The 14,330-nt window shown below is 32.2% G+C and overlaps 1 protein-coding gene across 10 annotated transcripts in view; it reads right to left on the bottom strand.

The window, feature by feature from the left end:
* Nucleotides 1-14,330, bottom strand: part of LOC143238878 (uncharacterized) — a 79,787-nt gene that overhangs the window by 16,760 nt on the left and 48,697 nt on the right. For 7 of the 10 annotated variants that reach the window (XM_076479487.1, XM_076479488.1, XM_076479493.1 and 4 more), the window contains 7 exons: nucleotides 12,230-12,280; nucleotides 11,543-11,623; nucleotides 10,854-10,913; nucleotides 9,632-9,700; nucleotides 8,698-8,772; nucleotides 7,480-7,656; nucleotides 1,580-1,739 (listed from right to left, as the gene is read on the bottom strand). In XM_076479487.1, coding sequence (XP_076335602.1) covers nucleotides 1,580-1,739; nucleotides 7,480-7,656; nucleotides 8,698-8,772; nucleotides 9,632-9,700; nucleotides 10,854-10,913; nucleotides 11,543-11,623; nucleotides 12,230-12,280 — 673 coding nt within the window. The remainder of the gene's footprint in view (nucleotides 1-1,579; nucleotides 1,740-7,479; nucleotides 7,657-8,697; nucleotides 8,773-9,631; nucleotides 9,701-10,853; nucleotides 10,914-11,542; nucleotides 11,624-12,229; nucleotides 12,281-14,330) is intronic. The other 3 variants (XM_076479494.1, XM_076479495.1, XM_076479491.1) reach the window with 2 other exon arrangements.

The raw sequence follows: 14,330 nt of genomic DNA, 5'->3' as shown, positions 1-14,330 counted from the left end.
ATATACAAAACTGTTTAGTTTAAGAGTTATTATTTAATTTATTTAATAATCTAATATTTAATAACTATTCAGTTTCATAATAATGGTGTTAAAAGTTAATTATTTTAAAGGTGGTATTTAAGCCAAGTTTTGTTATGCAACTCTATACAAGTTATACATTATGTATGTAGTTTAATTATTGCACTAGGGTTTTGTAATGTTGTTGATGTCATCTTATTTGAAAGGTTTTTCTTGCTCTATGTTATATTGTTAATATTAGAGGGCTAGATGTTTCTGGATTTTTCTGTCGTATTATAAATAGATGTAGATGCAGAGAGCAAGTTTAGTGAAAGTAAAGGTGAAGTCAGACTGTGTGATTGTCAGTTTAGATGTAATGGGTGATTTCTAAATTAAGTTTCACAGCTGGTATTCTATTAACAGAAACATAATAGAATAATTTGTCTTGTCAAAGGGTGTTCTAAAGTGATGTGTGAACTTTGATGTAAAAGAAACAATTACTTAAAGCCCTGGATACAACTGATATAACCAAAAGTGTAATGAACATTTCTATGTACATTGGACTTGTTTTGAATATGCTACTTTAATACAAGTAGATTGTATGCTGTATGTTTATAGTTAAAAATTTTTTGGCAACAAGTCACAGACACCTATTGTAAAGAATCCTGCCCATCAACACTCATAAAACCTTACACCAACTTTTCAATTCTGTACTTTATCTACCCCTTAAAGGTATTACACTGATTCCATGTAGTTATTAACTTTAAAATTAAATGACTGCCTGAGAAACTAGAGACTGAATTTTTCATAATTATTTACAGTCCTGTGCAATTTAATACAAATTCAGCTATGCATTATTGAATGGATATATATTTTAAATTGATTTACCTAGATTTAAGAATAAAGGTTTTGTTACCCAACCCATAATGAATCTTCATTAGATATACACATATAATGGATGATAACTTCAAAGTGTCTTTAAATGAGACATATCTAGTTAAACAGAGTTAACTAAATCATAAAAAACAATAAAAACAACCTTAGTATGCTTCGTTCATTGCATTCATAGAGTAATATCAAAGAAAATTTCTAATGAGGTAGCTGATAAAATGGTCAGTGGAAAGTCTTTAGTTGTACCATGTGCTGCAGGTGGCTTTCCACAGTTTAGTTATCATGAGTTCAAACATGGTAATTTGATGTAAGCTTACTATCCATTACTCCACAGTATGATTCCAATGTCAATAAATATAACAATTCATATTTTGACAGAAATATAATTTCTGTACCAATGGTAATAAAGGTATCCAAGACTTAGTAACAAACAGAAAACTAAGGATGGGTTCTAAAAATCACAAGCAAAACTTCAACTCAACACATGTAAAAATATGCTATAAATAACAACATTGAAAAGGCCAGGGTTCATTATACAAGTTTTCTTTCTTGAACATTATAAAAAATTTACAGAAAAAAAAACACACTATGGTAACAACTTTGAAGTGGCCAAGATTTATTTATTACACAAGTGTTATAAAGCATTATAAACATGTAATATCAAGAAAAAGGTCCCAAGTTAATTTATCACCTCAAATTTTCTTCAGATTTTATCACAGTGTGTGTTGATGGTGACGTATCTATACGGATTGTTTCTTTTGTTGTATAATTCTTATTTCTGGATTCATAAGTCTTGCTGTCAAATAAATCTGTTGGCTTTTCCTCCTTATCAAATCTTCCATTTCTGTGCTCTACAGTGTTATAAGAACAGAAAGTTATACACTGTCATATAATAAAATATTTTCTGCTTCACAAATTAAGTATCAACAACAAGCAAAAATAACATTCATTGTGTGAAGAAATAGAAATGAAGCAAGACAAAAGTATTAGTACTAACTCTCTGCTCTTTTTCACTCATTAAGCTTACACATTCTGTAATTTAATCTGCTCAAATACAATAATACATTCTTCTTCTCAGAATAAAAATCCGAAAGAACTGAATAAAGAATGTCATGTTTAAAAATACAAAAATAAAACGTTTCAAGTAATTCTATGGCTTTCAGCCATATGTGTCATAGTGCTAATTAGGAAGAGAAGAGATTCACCAACAATACATTATTTAACCAGTCAGGCAGTCTCACTGTTAACTTTAAGACTGATTCCTTTATTACTTTGTATTTCTGGCTTTCTTTATCTGTTCTCAACAAACCCCTGTTCTGGTTTTTTAACAACAGTCACTTCCATACACTAACCAAGTGTATTTTCCTCTTCTTCAAAAGAATGGCTTTAATGCAGTGTTTCAAAATTCAATAAGCAAAGATAAACTGAAAAATATATGTAATGTCAAAAATGTTTGGTATGTCTAATTCAAAGTAACTCAATAAAATCCAAGTGCTTGTTCCAGGTTAACCTGTCTTCTTCAGATATAAAGACAAATTTACTTGTTGAAAATGCAAGGGTTTCACTAATTTAATTTCAGTATCACTTCTTGTTGTAGTTTAAACCAGGAAAATACAATATGCTGTAAAACAAATACAGATCTATACTATGAAAAACTCTTGCTTTAGCTACACATGATGACAATAGCACACAGATGTAACAGAGATAATTTTGTAAACTTAAAACAAATAAAAAGGGAAAGTCTCATAAAGCTCTGCCTTCTTTTTCTAGTTTTTCTAGATAAGTTCATGATACTGCCATGTAACATACTGTTTGTGTTATGACACTGTAGATTTCTTGGAAAATTGCATGTCTGAAACTTTTGTCTTTTAACATAGTGGAATAAATTTCCCATGGTCAATAACAAAGTCTTTAAATTTTTGCCATCTTTTTTTTATAACTCCTCATGTTCAATTGTACATACCTACATGGAATGATAAATGTTTCTGCTGGTGATTCTCTATAAGAAATACATTCCCAGTGAGGCCCTATTTCTTTTTACAATGGTACTATAACAACAGTTATAATATTTTTTTAAGCCATACTTAAAAATAACTTCATATGCTGATAAGAATGACAAAAGTTATAATTTTCATATACTGGAAATGTATTTACAATAGGCATTTCCTTTCCTTCACAATATTAGCTATTCTCATTCGTTTTTGGCCCCTATATGCATGTTTTTTTTAATGCATGCTACAAGCCTTCCGCTCCCTCTATTGGAATCACGTGATTCCAAAGTGTCTCTCATAATAAAGAGTTGGGAATGTAACCACAAAGTAAAATCACAAAGAAGGGCAAGAGCAGTCATTCAGGATCAGGAAAAGGGTAGAGGAGAGAGACAAGGTGAAGAGAAATAGGCAAAAAGGAAGAGTTTTTCCTAAGTGTTGTCAAGGTTTTCAGGAAGAAGAAATGATCTGGATAAAGGAGAAGTATGTGGTACAGTGTGAGTGTAACGTCTATGTCGAACGTGTCAGACCATCAATGACTACAGGCCAAGAGAAAAAGGAAATACACTGTATGAGAAAGATGAAATGTAGAACATGAGGAAAGAGATTCAAACAGAGGTGAGGTAAGGGAATGAAAATCTACATTAACCTACAAGTCCATGAGAGCAGGTCATTAAGAAGGATGACAAATCTGAAAAGAACAAATTAACATGGTAAGAACAGGTAAAACAAATATTCAGTGGTAATGGGGCAAGGCTGCCAAATAATCCAAAATCAAGCAGACCGAAAATGCAGGTAAAAAATCCACATCAGAAACTTTGACACACCAGCCACAGTAGGTCAAGCAACTGAAAATCCCTGAGAATGGGACCACATGTGAAATACTTTCCACTTCTGTTGATGTACCTCCATGGAAGAAGGACATACAAACTGAGTCAAATGGAAAGCTACTCTATAGGAGAAAGATGATCTCCTCGCCAAGGACCAAACAAAAGCCAGGCATGAAGATGGAGGACAAAAACTGTGGAATGTAGACAGACCATTGACCCAAAGCATCCTGGTGATTGATCCATGCACCCCAGCTATGAAGGGATGCATCTGTAAACAGATGTAAATCTGGACAAGGAAGTAGGATGCTAGTCTAATCACCAAAGTAAATAGTCCACTAGGGAAGAAAAAAGTGTAATAGAAGCTGCCAAGGGATTCCAAGTAAGACTGTCTTCTGTAAGGAATGCATATGTGTATGATGAAGGGGACCAGTGGTATCATGGAAGGCCACATCCTAAGAGCAATGGAACTTCGTGTGCAGAAAGAGAGGAAGCAGATATGATGTGTCAAACAAATAAATCCATGGAACAAAGTTAGAGAGGAAAGGTTTGGGCATGACTGAGGTGAGTATTGAAAAAGACTTCCAAATAGACAAAATATTCAGTAGGATGGAGGCAGGACTTATCCAATTTGATGAACACAGCTCATTGAAGCAGTTACTTGGGTGAGCTGATGAGTGCAAATGATCAACACCAGTCCAAAATGGGCCAAAAGAACCCAGTCGTCCATATAATAATAGAAATGCAAACCTAGGGCATGAAGATGAGAAGCAAAAGAAAAGCCCTGACCACCTGACAGAAAACATAAGGTTCAGAAGTAGGCACGAGGGGTGGAGCATAAAATTGGTACAACATCCCATGATGGACAAATTAAATATACAGACTAGACCATTTTGAGAAAGGAGTAACAGATAAGCATTGGCAATGTCCACTTCTGTCATCTATAAACCTGGAGAAAATGCTAAGCAAAGGGTGAGAAAGAAATCCATAGTGAAATGGGGAAAGTGAATAAAGCAATTGAGGTGGGAGAAACTGATGACAGGACTCCAATCTCTGGTTTTCAGGGGACAACAAATAGTTTGGAATAAAAACTCGGTGAATGATGGGGAAAACATTTAATAGCCTGTTAAGTGAGGAGGGCCTGGACCACCTCTTGACAGACACTGACAAACAACAAGATTCTGAGGTGGAGGAAAAGAAACTGGTACAGGAAACAAGTGTGACAAGAAATGGTATTTTAAATCATTTTGACAAAACTTAAAGAATCCAAACGTCACTGACAAAAAAGTCCCTCTAATGGAGAAAGTCTGCAAGTTGAGCTCCTACTGGACCAGAACTTATTAGGTATTCACTGATACTGTTAGCAACCTGACATGTATCATTAAGGAAAACGATGAGATGATGGAACATGTAAGGACTGGGAAGGGAAAGAACAAGAACCTGTAATAGGCATCACTCTAGCTCTGAATGAGATAAAAGGGCTACTAGATGGGAAAGGGTAAACTATTGTTGGACCAATGCCACCCAAGATTCCAAGACTCTAGGACTGTGTCAAACATAAAACTCTGTAAGAATAGGTCCATACATAAATTCCAGAGACAAGATGTAGGTAAACAAGCTCTTGAAAAGACAGCATCCTGACTCAGAAGGTTCCAATAACAGAGAAACAAAGTATGTAATATCAGAGCTGAAGATGACAAATGATTCAACACAGAGGTAAGGAGGGAGAGAATGCCCCTCAAGAAACTCTTAGGATTTTTGTGAAGAGTCTCAGTTATGAGATAAATAATGGAAAGATACTCCAAAAGGGGTTGTGAGAGTAAGACAAAGGCAAGAAAATCGGGCATGGGTTAGATTGGTAGAAGATTCAGGGCCTGTTTCCAAATGAGAAAAACAGAACCAAACAGTTGTTGGTCAAGATAAGGACAGTCTGTATGATGATAAGCTAGGGTAGAGTGATCCAAAGCCCATGGGGGACAAGGCATGATAATGTTGTTCTTTAACTGGAAGGTCAATTGTTCAGCATGGACTCGAATATCAGGGAGGGAGGAGGGAACCAAATATGATTGAGAAGAATGTTCATGCAGTAAGGAAAGATGTAGGTCATAAGAAATAGAGGCAAGGGATAAAAATTCACATATCTGTTGAAAAAATTCCAAGAAACCTTGGAAGGCCAAAGTTATTCCTCAGAAATATATAGGAAGGTGTGGCAAAATCAGGAGGTAGAAACAGGCAATTGAAGTCCTTGTCAGCCTGAACAGGTTCAACATATTCAAGAGGAGATTAGAGAATGACCCATGTAGCATTAAGTTTCCCTGCAAATAAATGGCAATAAATCTTCTGTTGAATTGCCTGCACCTGAGGCCCAAGATAAAGAACCTGTAAAAGTTGAGACACCTAAAGTGATGACATTAACTTCAGAATTTATGGTTCAAGAGTTGAGAAAAAGGTGAATTTATACAAACAAAAAGTAACTATAATGATGTAGAATTAAGACAATTCTAAATAAAACTGAGTTGTTTATAAAGTACAACCAAATTGTGAAGAAATTGTACCTCAAACAGAAAGCAGGTAAAAAAAAAGTATAAGCATAGGCACTGCCAAACACAAAGTGATAGTTTAGTAGAGATACAGAGAGGGAGTTGTGTGTCATGTGAGTAAACTATACTCCTATTGGTGGAGAGGTCATACTTGATGATTTACACGAGATATACATTAGAATCACTTGATTCAAATAAGGGGGAGCAGAAGGCTTGTGGCATGTGTAAAGAAAAAGTTCACACATAAGAGGCAGCAATGAAAGAGAATAACTAATCTTGTAAATGGAATTAGGCTCACAGTATCCTTTAGTAAACTACATAAATAATCCATACCAATATTTCAAAGATACTCTTTACAACAAATTCAGAAGTAGGTGCAACTGTTAACCCTCAAATGTCAATTTTTTGAAAGCAACAGTTCAATTCAAGTAGTGCTACTCTACACCTGATATTTCCTGTATTCTATCCTTAATCAGTTCTTGAGTGTTAAGAAGAGTGGATGTGTTGTTGCAGTTCTATTTCTTAATGTTGTGACTGTTTGTTGTTTGTGGTTCATTCTGACCCTACCAGTTGAGGATTAATAATATGACCAACTAGTACTATAATATAAGACTTTTTCAATCTTTTCACAAAATTCAATAAACCTTTAAAAAAGCAATTTTCAAAAGTATGTAATTGTTCACAATGTAGCATTTTTAACTTGTGTTTGTTTTGCTGTCAATATATAATTAGTGTTTAACACATGGAGTAGTGCTTGAAACCACCCTTCTCATATCTGCATAACAGTGAGAAAATTTAAGATTTCTGGCCACAAAAAAAACAACTGATCTCACTAGTCATCTTGCCAAATTTTGAAATATTACGTCTGAGAAGACATTGATTGACTCTATTATTCAGAATCTTTTTTTTCATATTTGAGATCCATGAAGTATGATAAAAGGTGTAGCAGTATGTAAATCCACAGGTAAGCAGCATCTACAAATGCCTCAGGCAGAGCAGTCTCCTTTCTTTCCATGTTTATGTTCTTGACAGAGCATTTTAAATATTTCACTTAAGAGTGTATTTTCTCTATCAGAAGATCATTTTTCAGACTGTATTACTGGATTATGGTTACACAGTCTGATGTCTCAAATCTGTTTATCGGTTCTGACATATTTTTTCTAAATCTGTGTCAGTTTTTCAAAACCAGGGTTTGGAAACATAAACTTTATGTAGCAAATAAATATACAACCTTACCCTCTTTACATTTCTGAGCAAGTTTTGGTCGTTTTAACTGAATGGTTTGTCTATTTGTAGAATTAGGTTTTTGTATTATATTATTTTCTTTCTCTTCATTGGAAGGACTAGATTTCACTGTATGCACAGATCTCCCTAAGCTATTTGAATATCCAGGAGTAACTCCTTCTTCTTTTTCTGAAAGTACAAAACCTAAATGAAGATGACTTTTATGCAACTTCTTTATGTAAAAATAATGATGTTTCACAGGCACATTTAAACATAAATCTTAACAGTAGTAGCTGAACACACAAAATCACATTTCACTTTTAACATAGTCTCTCTTCTACCCTGTCCTTTTAAACTAAAGAAATATTTTTGTTGTGATAAAATTAAATCCCCTGAAGCACAAAATGTTAAAATGTAAATTTAATAAAATATTATACTCATATAAAGTGACAATACACCTGCAATATGACTGACAGACAGTTGTGTAGTATTGGTTCTCATCAGCCCAGCTGCACTGAGAACAAACATGTTTTACTTAAAGAAGGTTTAGGGAACCTTAGAAGGATAAATTATTCTGATGTTATCTTTTCTTCACATATTCCCATTTCTACTTTCACTGTAAAAAGTTTTACTGCACATTCTTTAGCTAATTTTGATCAGTTTTATAAATGGAAAAGAAAAATTATTAGAAATCTGACAGCAAATTTAATCTGGTCTTGTAGTTTTAAATGAGATTATATTCAAATCTTGTGAAGAATGAATGGAATGTAGAAGTTCTTTGTTTTTTTTTCATAGTCATAGAATCCAATACATGACTGTGTAAAGCATGTCTTGACCATAAGCACTGTCATAATTGTCTTCACACTCAAACCTGCTCTGACCTGTGTTTCTCACCACACAGAGATGGAACTTTTGAGAGAGTCTGGCAGCAGGAGAGTACATTTTATAACAATGAGCAAGTCAAGCAGGCCTAATACTTTCATGATTTGAAGTGACCAATAGCTTAATGCCTTTACTTCAAAACAGGGATGTTCTGTGCATTATAAGAAGTTTTCCTGGAATGAACTATAAAAATGAGATTGTCCCAGCAAAACTGGGGCATCTGGTTACCATATGTTAATCTATATAATGAGTTTTAAATACTCACTCTTTCTCTTGTTATATATATGCATAAACACACATAACTGAACAGCCTTTACAACACAATTAGAATAGCCTTTACTAGCTTACCAGTACCTTGTTGTTCTTGTTTCTCAGTCACTGGTTTACTAATATTCAACTTACAGCATGGGTTAGCATGAACTTCTGTCAAACACAAACAGTTAACAATAAAACCAAGTCTTGAGTTTCAATAATTTTGAGTTGATAAGTACAGAATTATTACAATGCATGGATTACATACCAGAGAAAACTGTGGTGGTGAGTTTGATATTTATCCTGACAGAAATATTAAAATGTAAAGGATACATATTAGGGAAAATTGTGGTTGTGGGTTTGATATTTATTCCTACAGAAATATTACAGTGTATTGGATAAATACTGAAGAACTAGTGGTGGTCAGTTTGTGTTTAATATTTGGCACTAGGGTAATATGCTTATGAGTATTTAATACTAAATGATCAAGCTGCAAAGCAGTAAACGACCTGGATATAAGGTGCTGTGCAAAACTTCTACTACATACAAGTTTAATAATTATCTTCAAGCAATTTATTTCTCCAACTAAAGCTCTATAATAGTTAAAAAATTCTCATTAAAATTTGAAATCATCAGCTCTACAATCTGCTATGTAAATTATCACTTTTGTTTTTGGTGAAATAACAGTTCAGAACAGGTAAGTTAAAGAGAGTTATACTGGATTGATACATTATTTTTACAATACGTAATAAGGTAAACTTAGAATACTTAGCATTTCCTGCAGAACTGCTACTAGCTAAAGACTATATTCTAGCATTAATACAAATTTGTCTTTACATAACAAATTTGCATGCAATGTCTCATTTTTGTGACAGTTAAGACTTGAAATGAGTACACCATATAAAAACTTGTGCAGCAAACTGTTATACACAGTACAACATATGATTTTTAAAAATTGAATCAATTTTTTTGTTACTGAACCTTCCTTCAACTGAATGGTTAAAACATAAGAATCTTAATAAATACATACCTTTTACATGCTCCTTTTCTTTCCTTATTTCTTTTAAGGATTTTATATGAAAATCTAGATTGTCACTGTCTAGAAAGTAAAATGTCATGGATAATAATATGTTAGTATCACACTGGCCATTCTTTTATTGTTTGTAAAATTTCAACGGAAAGTTTATACATAAAAATAGTCTCTCAAGAACAATCCCATAATCCACCTTTTAATAGTTAATAATAATCACTTTTATTCAGAAGAACCACTGAAAATTAAAAGGTTATCATAAGATTGTGAAATACAGGGTTGTAATAGCTTACTATGAGAAAACAAGAATTCAAAATAACTAACAAAAACAAAAGTAATTCTTCTGTTAAATTTCAGGAAAAAACTACAAAGTAGTTCAAAATAATCATTTTTTAATTTTTTGCATTTTATGAAACCTTAAATGTAGCAGAGCATACCATTGCCAATTGATACAAGTTTATCTTTTTTCTGTTTAGAGAGGCAATAAGCATTTTTATATAACTTGTAACTAATTCTTAGTTGTAATCTAGTATAAGGAATATATTTAGTAAATCAATACACAACTGGAGTGTTCATACTACATCTCCTGAAACCTTACTTGAATTGTTCTTGATACATAGTTTAAGAAGTAGATTTTGATAACAAATGTTTATCTATTAAAATAATTCACCATAACGACTGTTCATTACATGAGTAAATCATACAACTTCTGTTGTAAATTTGTGGAGTTGTTTCTTAGTAGAAACACATCTTGTAAGAAAAACAATAAAAACTGTTTACTGTTATTCATAGTTTTTTACATTCAACTAAATCTAACAGTACCACTTTTGAAATGTAAAATATATTCACTATGAAAATTTAATTTTTATATAATTGTAGCTTTAACATTTTGTAAAACTTCAGTTACTAAAGAGTAACATTTTCTAAGATGTAAACACACAGTTTTAATATGAAATATAGTTCAATGACTCTTTTATTAAAATAACTTTGTTAAGAAAAAGTTGGATGATTTCTTCAGTGACTAGTATTTACATAGCATACAATCCTTTATGACAAGTGAAATCTCTTACAAGTTACAAGGAAAAGACAGAAAGGAAGATTTCTTAAATGACTAGCATTTATATAGTATACAATCCTTTGTGACAACTTAAATATCTTATAAGTTACAATGTTCAGCATTAACTACAAACTTGAAGTAATAAAATAAAAAACTCTATCTTACCAGAATTGCCTGTGCCAAGTCTTATCACTTTTCTTTTTTTAATACCTTGTTCTGGATTTCCTATTACAACCATGCACATAAAAAATTGACATAAATGTATAAAGAGCTCTATACATTATTTTTCATCAAAATGAGGTTAAATTCATGGTTTTTACAAGTCTGACCATTTCTCTCTATTTTTTTCATAATCTGTTTTGAATTATCTATCACAACCATGTTCTGCTACAAATAATGTAACATTAATGTGTGAAAAGCTATTATTAAGTTCTAGGTCATTTTATTAATTCCATGTACAATTAATCATATGGACTGTTTGTTCACATGCAGTCATCACTTTAAATTATACGAAACTTGACCAAAAGGTCAAGCTTTTATTGTATCTTGGATACAAGTACCCTTCATGTGACATACTTCAGTTTCATAATTTTCTAACAAATCAAAGTATACAATAAACAAAAAGCAACTTATTCCCGTAAAATCCCTGTTATACTAAAAACTTTTCTTCTGATATTTTTGATGAATTTCCTTTCCATATAAATTTATTGAAGAAATGCAATGGTATAAATGAGTTAATGTGATTATATTTGTACACAGTAAAGTTTCTTCTCAAACAATATCACCTGAACCAAAATATTTTAAGCCAAATGTGCAACGTTTCCATCATTCTACCAAAAAATCCTGACACTCACCTGGGTATAAAAGTGGTTCTGAACTTTTTCGTTTTTGCTTTAAGTGTTTTCTTAAGTCTCCACACCCAGGAACATTCTCTACTGTTTAAAATAATGAGTATGTGTTAAGACACAGTCTCTACTATATAATAGATATATGGTATCTCAAGAAAACCAGTACAAAGTTAATAAAGTCCAATACATTATCTTACTCCACTTATTCAGGGAACGAATGATTTTGTATTAAGATTTTAAATAGAAGATTTAGCAAAGTTAATAAAGTCCAATACATTATCTTACTCCACTTATTCAGGGAATGAATGATTTTGTATTGAGATTTTAAACAGAAGATTTAGCAAAGTTAATAAAGTCCAATACATTATCTTACTCCACTTATTCAAGGAATGAATGATTTTGTATTAAGATTTTAAACAGAAGATTCAGCATATCTTTTACACTCCATACATCTGTTATCACAAACTATTTTACTTGAAGTACTTTGATTGTTAAATTCTTGTTGCACTGATAGTAAATATTCACCCATGTATTGAATCAACTATGCCTTGTGCAAGTTTTATGACGAGCACAGAACTATGAAATTATAGACAATGTTATTCAAAATATTTGAGATTTTTATGGCTTGAATTTATAACTTATCTCTTTTTAAAGAAATAAATGGGAGAGAAAAAAATACAAATATATATCTACCATTTACACACTGAAGCTGTAGTGAACCAGTCTGCTCAAGTTCCTTTAATTCTGTAGAGAGAATTATTCACTTTTCACTAGCACAAGTACTTATATAAATGGTAAAGACAGGAAAAAGATTTTATTTCAGTTTCTATTTATAAGATGGTAAAAATAGGCTATAGAAGTTCTGAATGAATTACATTGCTAAATAACTTTCAAAACAGTTGATGAATAAACATCTACAAATGAACATACTGGAAACCACATCTCCAATCAGGGACATGTTAAGGCCTGGGCACTTAGGGCACATGCCTCAGGACCCATGCTTTAACGAGCCTCGCATCCTAGAGATGAGACTATGTTTATTATATATACCTATGCCAGATTTTGTGTCATTAGATAAAAAGGTTTCTGGAAAATAAAAACACATCAAGAAATAACTGAAGGAGGTTTGAAAATAACATCATTACTGAATTTTTATATTTACTTATAGGTAATAACTGTCCCTGCTAATGAACTGGTGATTTTATACTTTACATTGATTTCATCCAGTTTTTTAAAAAAATTCCTTATTTGATTACCTTTTCAACATTATTACTTATGTATAACACACATTATTAATGACTTTTGGTGCAGACTTTTCCTGACAAGTTAACTAATATTTGACAGTTCAGTTTGCAAAAAGCATTTTTGTGTGGATGAAATGTATGAAATCAGAAATATTAGCTGAGTACTTCCTATTAATTATGTTATTTAAGGAAAACCTAAAAGGAATTACACAGCAGCAACACCACTTATTGGAAAATCATGTAGTACAGAATTATATAAAATTTTTTTTTGAAGAATCAGAAGATGTAATAGGACCATACTATAGCAAAAATTTACATTTTATTTTAAATAAATATAGTCAAGTTGTTTTTAATTTTTATTAGCATATTACTGTCAAACAAAACATCACTTTACTTTTTTCTTTTGCAGAGTGAATAAATGTGCGAGAGACATTGGACATATATATTCCTCTGGTAGTCAAAAACTCTTAAAAAAAAAAAAAAAAGGAAGAGATACTGCAGCAGCTAAACAGAAATCGCTTTGTTAAAGTTCATCACCAACACTATGGTTGTGATGCCCTGCAACCAAATTTGGAATCACAAATCAGCAATGATGGAGTTGACATGGATGCTAATGTCCTCATGCTTGAAAGTGAACATGAAACAAAATCTCATGTAGGAACTTAATCAGGAAGCTACTCATTATGAATCATCCTGAAATGTTTGAGATTCATTAAGATTTCACTTTTACAGTGATCAAGCAAAATGACACAACTGTAACAAAGTGCTAAAATTTATTGTAAAGAATGAATCACCTTAAAATATCAATATGGTGTTCAATGATTCACAACATACATATACGGGCTTTGATAAAAGTGACAAATACTTATTTAAAAATGGGTGAAAAAGTGGAAAACAACCAACAGAAATTGATATACTCCCCATCAACTGACAAAATATTTTACAATCTACACATTTTTTTCTAAAGTTTCTTCAAGATTTAGATGCAGTTGTGATGACTAGAATTATGCAACCCACTGTATTAAAACCCATGATGAGAATAATAACCATCAGAATGCACTGATTAACATGGTTAATTTCCACAATGTAAAAGATGTCTACAACCATTTGATAGATGAAGTACTCAGTCAGTTGTGAGAAAAGTAGTTTATACTATAAAATTCCTTGTTAAAAGTCTGCCCCTGCAAGGCCATGATCAGTTACTTAGTTCAGTTCATATTGGAAACTTCTTGGGTATCATAGAGCTCTTCTCAGAGAACAATCCATTTTTAGCTGATCATCTAGCAAGACCTGACAATAAAGGTAAAGGCATCCCATCATATCTCTCAAACACATACTACAATGGCCTTATACAATCCATGGGCAATAAAGTTTGAAAGATGATCACTAAAAAATTGAGGGAAGCCAAACAGTTTACTATTTGTACGAATCTGACACAAAACATTACTCGTATTGAGCAGTTAACATTAATAGTTTGATATTTTCTGAATGGAAATATTTTTTAATGTTGTCACATGTTAATCCCAACCCATAATTACACTGCAGCACAT

This window comes from Tachypleus tridentatus, chromosome 13 (assembly GCF_004210375.1).
Source record: "Tachypleus tridentatus isolate NWPU-2018 chromosome 13, ASM421037v1, whole genome shotgun sequence".
NCBI classification, from domain to species: Eukaryota; Metazoa; Arthropoda; class Merostomata; order Xiphosura; family Limulidae; genus Tachypleus; species Tachypleus tridentatus.
This window is presented reverse-complemented; position numbering and strand designations above follow the sequence as displayed.